At 46.4% G+C, this 9,137-nt stretch overlaps 1 protein-coding gene across 1 annotated transcript; it reads left to right on the top strand.

Annotated features, from left to right (window-relative positions):
- Nucleotides 1-5: 5 nt before the first annotated feature.
- Nucleotides 6-8,239, top strand: TBCCD1 (TBCC domain containing 1; the record flags this gene model as incomplete). The annotated part of the gene is made up of 7 exons (XM_010296939.1): nucleotides 6-116; nucleotides 198-347; nucleotides 2,104-2,470; nucleotides 3,454-3,640; nucleotides 3,791-4,288; nucleotides 7,386-7,549; nucleotides 8,153-8,239. Coding segments are annotated over 6 exons (1,443 nt in total), but the record flags the coding sequence as incomplete, so codon positions are not given.
- Between the last annotated feature and the right edge of the window lie 898 nt (nucleotides 8,240-9,137).

Genomic DNA, 9,137 nt, shown 5'->3' with positions numbered 1-9,137 from the left:
TCTACTTTGAGCTCTTCGACAGCTTCCTCCGGCGGGACCCACCGCGTCGCCTCGAGTGGGCCGAGGCCGAGGCGGCCTGCGCCAGCGCCGACGAGCTGGAGCGGGAGCGGAGCAAGGCAGGAGCCCCATCCCGAGCCGGGCGAGCGTGGAGAGAGCCCAGCCCGTCCTAACGCCTCTTTTTCTCCCCTCTTGGCTAGCTGTCGGTAGACACTCTGCAGTTCCTGCTGTTCCTGTACGTCCAGCAGATGAACAAGGTTTCTCTGCGAAGATCTCTGATTGGGGAGGAATGGCCTAGCCCCAGGACCAAGTCTCCCAGCCTGACTGGAAAATCCACCAGCGAGAATAAGGTATTTGTGGCTGTAAGATTCTCCTTTGCGTGGCCATATGGGAAACGACACAGTCCTGCCTTGAGGTGGGTTGAAAAGCAGCTGGTTTGTTCCTGGGAGGGTGTAACCCTGCTTGTGGTAAAGTTTAAGCTAGACACAAATTAGAGATACTTCGCTCAATAGTAAATGAAGTGGGTGTGTTCTCTGCAGCTTTACCAGCAGAAGTGGTCCATGGGAATTTCCTAGAGTCTGAGAACAACTGTGAAAGTTCTCTCAGAGTCTTGGCAATTCTCCTTTTAAGAAGCAACTGCCTCTTTGCTTTTTCTCTTAGTCAAAAGCAAAGCAGCTTTTCTTATGTTGGAGGCTGCTTTCCTGTGATCCACTGTACAATATTAGGATCCTAGGATGGTGCCTAGCTTCAAGTTGTATTTCAGAGAGGGGAGTTGGTTGGTCTGCTGTGGATCAACAATGTGGAAATGCTAATGCTTCCTTTTAAAATGCTACCAAGTGTTTTGAAAGAAGTGAGTTGGATGGGGTGCAGCTTGTGGGCAGCTCTGTATCTGAGAGTGAGTTACAGATTGGCAACATTATTAGAAAGGCCAGCTGCAAACCTCCGTGGATTTCTGTCACGAGTGTGATGCTGTGAGCTGTATGAGCTAGTGAAGTGTAGCTTAGGACACACAGAAATAATTAAAAATAGGAACTGGGTAATTTTATGCTGAAAGTTTGAACAAATGAAGAAAAGAAATGAGAGGAACTGGTGCAGGGCTTCGAGCTGAGTGGCCGTGGAGCATCCAGTGTTATTTAAAAGCTGATATTTTCTTTTAACTGTAGCCATTACATAAAGCACTGGGCAGGAAGGAGGTGCATCTTGGCTGCTGTTGTACCCCTCCCAGAGGTTTTGGTCCTGATGGGATTGGGGCTGTCTGGTGTTACTTTTCGCTGTGCGATTGGGTGAGATTCCCTCAGCTTTAGCGACACCAGATGTGAACCGTGCCCCCTTTTGAAGTGGTGTAGCGAGGCTTGTCTGGTGTGAGAGGGTCTTTGTCACAGGGCAGGGATCTCCGGCCACTGGACAAGATGCTTGCAGCTGCTGGTTACTGGCCCTTTTGGCTACAGCCCTCGTGGGTGGTGAGGCCAACGTGTGAATCACAGCCTTGTGTTCCTTGTTCTGCAGTTTGCAGGCCAGCAAAGGCTGTCTTTATTAACGTCTGCCATAATTCTAGTCGTATGCTTTTTTTTTTGGTGTGGAGCCCTTTAGAAGTTGAATTAATGATTCTTTCAGAGGTCGTTTGGTTTATTGGTCTGCTCGCCTGTGGAGAAATGACCCTCTCCTTTTTCCTTGCAGCGCCTTGGAAGGTGGCACTCAATCATATCTGAAGGTCTGGAACAGATGCAGCGATTTTCCAATAGAGCAGTTGCAAGACCTTGGCTGTCTTGCAAATTATTGATTTGTTTCCTACCTTCAATTGCCAGCAGTAGCTGGCTGAATTTGTGTGGGAAGGGTTGTAGGAGAGTCTGTTTCTGCTTTCTAGAATGAAATACTTGGTACTTGGATATAGAAGAAAATGGTTTTCTGCTCTTGAGGGAGGTTCGTGACGAGTCCAGTTTCCTTTCTGTGTTTTGGAAGAGCAGAGCAGCAGGAGAGAGCACCATGTTTGACTTCCTTTCCCTCTTTTAGAACAAGCGTAAACAAGGATGCATTGTATCATGTCAGTGGATCTTGTCAGCTCTGTGAGAACTCACCTCGTTCTTCTGTGTTTTTCTGCCCGCTAAGAACTGGAACGATCAGGACCACCGTGCCTTCGTGCAGAGCCACCTCTCCAATATGCTGGAACTGCTGCTGGAGCCGGAGCAGCTCACTGCCGCCTCCCATTCCACCCACAGCAGCTTGGTATCCTACGAAGCTGTCTGTGCCCTCAGCTTTCTTATTGAAGGGACCGTGAATAAATCCAGAACAGTCCATCCTCTGCACGAACTTGCCCTCTGGCAGCCCTGTCATGGGCAGAACGGCTACTCAAAGGTCTCCAAAGCCTTCTCTTTCCCCAAGCTAGAGAGCTGGCTGCGGTCTTGCCTGATGACAAACCCTTTTGGAATGACTGCCTGCCTCAAGTCTGGGAAGAAACTTGCCTGGGCACAGCAAGGTAGCTACAGGCCTTGCCTTTATTTTTAGAAACAACTTTCCTGTCTCAGTTCCTCTTGCTGAGCAGTGATCTGGCTGTGGCGTGGGGGTTTGCCTCCTTTTCCTCCTTACTGTCAGTGGAGATGGGGAAGGTGACAGCTTAGAGGTGAGTCTGGGGACCTAGAGGCTGCTGTGTGACATCTGTGTGTATTTTTCCAGTCCTTGGAGCACTTTTGTGAGCAAACATCAATGACTTTATTTTCCAAGGGCCTTCTGAGTGAGGTCAGTATCACTATCCTCATGATTCAAGTACAGCTGGACACAGAAAGTAGATAATGCAATGAGTTTGTAGCAAAGCTGGGAACTGGGCTAGGTTTCCTTGCCTTGAATCATGTTCCCTCACCTGCGAGGACATGGCAGTGGAGCCAAGGCACCTTCCACCTTAAGAGAAAAAAATTCAGGTTAATGTTTTGTTTCCTCTGACTGCACAGGAGTAAGAGAGGCAGTGTGTTAGGTAGGACAAGTGATGTTCCTCCAGGATTGTACTGTAGAGGGAGCATTTCACTGTCTTAAAACATACAGTTCCTGCTTTCAACGTAAAACTTGCCCTAAGGCTCTCCCTGCCAAGCTAGGTCTTGTGTTCAGGAGCAGACTTCTGGAAATGGAGATGCCTAGGCCAGGGCTTACTGTAGCTTGTGGGAGGCTTTGGCTGCCCCTGAATAATCTTGAAGGTTTTTTAATCTTTCAGTGTGCCCTGACTTCTGGAGCTTCTGATTGCTACGTACTGCTGACCTGCCCAGTTGGCAGATGGTATGCCTGGTGCGTAAAGCGGCACAATTTGATGATACCATCCTTGAAGTTTTGGGCTGGTTATTTTCTTGAGGGATTGCTGAGTGATGTGGACAGTGAACCATCATGTCTGTATCTCTGTTAGGAATCACGTATAGCCTTTTTGTGCTTTTTTTTTTGTTTATTTTAAATGCATTTGTTAACTTTATTTTGCAGTTGAAGGAACAACCAGGAGAGCAAAGATTGCCTGCAATACTCGTGTGGTGCCTGAGGTGTTCCCTATGGTGATAATGAGCCAGGTGTACAAGCAGACGCTGGCCAAGAGCTCGGACACCCTGGTGGGGGCTCACGTAAGAATTCATCGCTGCAACGAGTCCTTCATTTATCTGCTCTCTCCTCTCCGGTGAGTTTTTCTTCTCCTGGGACTTGGCTAGATGTCTTTTCAGCAAGTTTGCTCAAGCGCTAAGTTCTTGTTAGATGGACTAAGCACTGAAAAATTCCTGGTTTTGTTCTTTCTTGCTCACTGTGTCCTCGCGCTCTTGTTCTTTTGCAGGTCTGTGACCATTGAGAAGTGTCGGAATAGCACTTTTGTCCTTGGCCCTGTCCAGGCGTCTGTTCATGTCCACAGCTGTGACAACGTCAAGGTCATTGTGGTTTGCCATCGTTTGTCCCTTTCTTCCACTGCTGCCTGTACCTTTTACATTCTCACGCCTACCCAGCCTCTCATCCTCTCGGGGAACCAAGCAGTCAGCTTTGCCCCTTTCCACACCCATTATCCGATGCTTGAAGACCACATGGCACAGGTGGGCTTGGCCACTCTGCCGAACTACTGGGACAGCCCCATGCTGGTGTGCAAGGAGAGCAGCGACACGAGCATCTTCCGCCTCCTGCCGCCCTCGGATTTCTACACTTTCGTGATTCCTTTTGAGATGGAAGGGGACACTACAGAGACGCCGGGTGGGCTTCCCCACGCATATCAGAAGGCGTTGAATCAGCGAGAGCAGAAGGTACAGATCTGGCAGAAAACTGTCAAGGAGGCAGGCCTGACCAAGTGAGTGCTGCATCCGAACAGGAACGTGTGAGCTGCGTTGAAGCTCAGCTCAGACGTACAAACAGGAGATTCATTTGATGTGGTTCAACAAAAATGCTTTAATAATGGGTTGATTTGCATGAGCTGTGTCTTGCATGCCATTTCTAGAGCATTAGTGATTAGCAGTCTTGGGATCCTGGTCTTTGGTATTATTACAGTAAGAATAATGCTCACAGTCGTAACTCTGAAGGAGGCGCTTTGCCACGATTGTGTGTTCCTAGCTTGCGAGACTCAAGGCGAAGCATGCCTAGATGCTGTTGAGGGCTGAGGTGAGGGATGCACCCCAGCAGTAAGAGTTTACGACTTACCTCATGCTGGGTACTGTCTCTCTGCTCTCTGTTCTGCTTCCAATGTCACATGCTGCTGTGGGTGAGATCTGGGTGCGTACCCTGAACAACAGCTCGACTAATTATTGGCCTGCAGCTGATTGGCGGTCACTCTTAGCCCAACCTTTACATTGAGATCGAAGCTTTAAATTACTGTCCCAGCTGTTGTTGAGGTGAGCTAAGAATGTGCATGTGGACCATTACAGTAGGTCACCTCGTGGACAGTAGATTTTAAAGTCCTCTTTATCAGATTGCATCAAACCTTCTGCCCAGCTTTTACTGTACCAGCTAGGCCTGTCCTAGCCCATCTCATGTACTGATGCGTGCCTGTTCTTTTTCTCAGCACCTGTTGTGGAGTTCTGAAAAAATTGAGCTTGCTTGCTTTGCCAGCGTGCTTTCTTCTGCAGCCAGCCAGGTCGGGCAAGGGTACAAATCTCTGCTGACTTCAGTTTAGCTGCTTTTATCTTTTTGTGAACCGTTTTGATGCAGCAACCTGAAGGACCTGGCTTCCTTTGCAGATACAGAATGGGGATAGCAACCCAGATATTCAATTGTAAAGGCTTGAAGAGATGAGAACAACTTTTGTTCCCTAAGCTGCACTTGAGCTGTATAGATTTTCTTTCTGTTCTGTGCTCAGTTGATGACTTGTAACAGGCATGTAACTGGGTACTGACAAGCAGTGATCTTGAAGGGGTTTATCCTGTGGGGAACATGGAATTTGAAAACCTCCTCTTGGGTCAAACTGTCTGCACTTCCCATCATACCAAGCTGAGGAGTTCTGGTCTGTGTGATCGTTCTTTGTTTTGGCAGAGCTCCCTCCGCTTCCCTTGTTCCTTTCTGAAACCCAGCTGCCTCTGTCCCGAATGTTTGAAAGAGCTCTAGAATGGGAGAGAGAAAGGATTCTGGGTCAGGATTTTTGTACAGGTGGAAGGTGCCTGAGCAGTAGTGACCAAGTAGTGGTGACAGGGGTGCAAAAACTCTCAGCCCTGAGTCTTCAAGGGCAGCAGAGAGGAAAGTTATAACTTCAGCCCTTGAGCTCAAGTCCTTCATTCTGTCTATCAGCCTCATCTAAGGTACTTCTTCCCCCTTCAGCCCTTGTCCTCCCAGGGCTGCTGCTTCTCACCCCAGGGTTTTGTGAAGGTGATTGGCCTGTCAAAATCCCATTATTAAAGAAACGTGAGGTTATACAGATGATGTGCTTAGATTTAACATCCTCTACAGCAGTCACAGTAGGCAAGAGCTCACTACCGGAGTGGCTTATTTCCTTAAATGGGGGAAAACTGTGCCAAGTTTAGAAGCTTGCCGAAAAGAAACTGGGCAGCTGACAGTGTAAAACGTCTCTGCCTCCTGCAGGGAGGGAAACAACTAGGGAAACAACTAGGAAGCTTAGAGCAAACAGGATATCAGACTTAGAGAAAGCAAAAAGCTGCCACGCTTGAACGGGGAGGTGAAAGACAATGTTAGAAATAAGAAGACATCTTTCAAGAAGTTGAAGTTGTCTGAATGAGGAAAGTGGGGCAAAAAAAGAATGTAAATCCTGCCAGGCTGAAAGTAAAACCCCCGTAAGACACGACCAGTAAGACAGCTTGAGGAGCAACTTGCAAAAGCGTAAAATCCTGTTTATTCATTTTTTGAGCATATCAGACAGAAAGTCTTTCAGGGTCAGTAGCAGATCAAGGTATATAAAAAGCACTTGGAGAAGATAAAACCCGAAGAGAAGAAAGAAGTGACTGCCTTTGTGTTCACATTCACTGAGGAGGATTGTAGGTTAGTTTCTGTCCTAGAACCCTGCTTTCTGGGGAATGTCTCAAGTGGAAGCGATAGTACAAAGAAGAGTCTTCAACTTGACAAAAGGGTCTGGGTACACCGAGTCTCTCTCAAACTGAGTGCCACAAAAATGAATAGGGCTGGTTTGCTGCTTTTCCCAGTATAGGATGGGATCCGCACATCAAATTAGGAACGGGTTCAAAGTAAAACCACATAAAATCTCCACAGGATATTGAAAATGTTCATGTTTTACATGGGTTCAGAAAGGAATTGCATAAGCCCATAGGAAAAAAAAAGTCCAGCAGGAGCTACTCAACACCCATGCCACCTTTGGCTTAAGATATTCCGGAGCTGAGCTGATCCCAGGTGGCCGGGATGCTGTTCTGGAGAAATACTGCCATGAGCCTGTGCTGCTCTTGGGCATCTGACCAGTGCCAGAGGCAGAGAGCCTGAGCTAGGTGGTGTACCCTGTTATTGCTGGTCTTACCAAACACACCCCAAAAGTTATTTAGCACTGATGGGAGGTATTTGAGGAGTGTTGTTTATAGGTGCATTTTTTTTCCTCATCTCCATTCGCTCTCAGATGCTGTCAGAACAGAATTTTGTGTCTTTAGTGCTTGAACTGCTGATTACTAATCTTCTTTTTCTCCCTTTTCAGACAGTTTTTAATGTGTACTCTAAGCATAAAGCGGAGGCAGCCCTGTGGAACAGGGTTGCTGTGCTAGTGGGATGGGGAAATTTGTATCACTTCTCTAACTTCACCAAGTTCTGCCTTTGGGATTCGTTATAGTCATAACCACTTGGTAAAAACCTCTTCCTGGTACAGACAGTTCAGGAACCAAGCCCAGCTCTTAGCTGATATATATGGAGTCTTGTTTTAGTAGTGAAGGTGAGGTTTAGATGTGTAATAGTATAAATAAATGTGACCTTTACATACTTGCCTGCTGATCTGCTCTTGGTTTCAGGGATCAGAGGAAACAGTTCCAGGTGCTGGTGGAAAATAAATTCTATGAATGGCTGGTTCAGACAGGGAACCGTCAGCAGCTGGACAGCCTTGTTCCTCCTGCAGTAGGCTCCAAGCAGGCAGCAGGATAGCAGCATGTTCCTGTGCAGCAAAAGGAAAGGAAGGGTGAGTAGAGGGCATGTTTCTCTTGATTCTTCTCTATCTAGAAGAGTTGTTCCATGTTTGTATGCACAGCCTAGGCAGGGGTGGAAGAAGTAGGAGGCTGTTCAGTGGACAGCCTCCCAAGAGCCCTGCATTTGGTTTTAGTTTTTATTTTGCAGTCAAAACCTCTTTTCAATTTGAATCTGTTCCCTGTGTACTCAGCACCTCCCTTGTTCTCTGCTGGTGTTCTGTTTTATTTGTCAGGTACATCTGTGTCTTGTCTGTGGAGGCAGATAGGGATATTGTACATAACCTGATGTAAAAACTTATTTGAATAATAGCTGCTCTTTCAATGAGGCCCTGTGTATTAATGTCTGTACTTACCTGTCTCATTTTTTGCTTAAGAGAATCGAATGAGACTTCAAATAATTCTTACTTTGTAGTGTCTTTCTCTTCCCAAGCAGAAGTGGTTTAGGAGCTGGAGACAAGCTCTTATCATGCTTTTCTGCTGTTGCATGTTTCAAACCATTAGAAAGTTGTTTGTTTGTTTTCTTTTTCTTTAGTCTTTGAGTTGCTTTTTCTTTGCTAGTGTTCGGAGTAAAATTTGCTCCTCTTATTTCGTTACAGAGTTCTGGGAACAGGCAGCGATACACTGAAAACAGTTCTCATTAAGACTTTGCGGCCATCCTGACTGAACACGCTTGACGTAGGTCTGGTGCCCAGCCTCGGATTGGACTGTCTTGTCTGCTTTAGGATTTCTAGTCACTGCCGCTTTCCCAGGAATGTGCTGTAACTATTCTGTTGACAACGGAGGAAATGTGTGTTGCTAGAGGGTGATGAACAAGTATGCCTTGTTGTAGATCCTTTAGTGTGGAGGCTGTCATCCTGGTTAGCGTCCATGGTGTGTGAGTACCCCAGCAAAGGAGCCCTTCCTGGTGCAGAGCTGGGTGCAGGACCCTGGCCATCGCGTGCGCCTTTATGGTACGAGCCAGCTGCACTGTTTTTATAAATGTGAAAAAGAAATGTTTGTTTGTTTGTTTGTTTGTTTGTTTGTTTGTTTGTTTGTTTGTTTGTTTGTTTGTTTGTTTGTTTGTTTGTTTGTTTGTTTGTTTGTTTGTTTGTTTGTTTGTTTGTTTGTTTGTTTGTTTGTTTGTTTGTCCTGTTTAGCGTCCATGGTGTGTGAGTACCCAGCAAAGGAGCCCTTCCTGGTGCAGAGCTGGGTGCAGGACCCTGGCCATCGCGTGCGCCTTTATGGTACGAGCCAGCTGCACTGTTTTTATAAATGTGAAAAAGAAATGTTTGTTTGTTTGTTTGTTTGTTTTTAAATGAATGAAATTCAATGGATTTTTTTACATGAAGATGGCACTTAAGCAATGTGATTTTATGGAATTAAGTTTCTTACACATTTGCATTGTTTTGACAAATGTCAATAAAAGAGAGTTCTCAGATAAGCCTGGCATATGTCCTAGGGAAAGGGTTTTACCTGTACAGTGGGTGTTAGAGGGACACATCTTTGCTGCTTAATGAAAATGTGAACCAGTCAGCTGAGAGAAAAAAGCCGTGAAGTTGAAGGTTTTGAAGGCTGCCCTAGCACAGCGTTTTAATCCATTTA

This window comes from Phaethon lepturus, unplaced genomic scaffold (assembly GCF_000687285.1).
Source record: "Phaethon lepturus isolate BGI_N335 unplaced genomic scaffold, ASM68728v1 scaffold25641, whole genome shotgun sequence".
In the NCBI taxonomy this organism is placed as follows: Eukaryota; Metazoa; Chordata; class Aves; order Phaethontiformes; family Phaethontidae; genus Phaethon; species Phaethon lepturus.
Note: the sequence above shows the minus strand (reverse complement) of the source record. Positions and strands in the feature narration are given on the sequence as shown.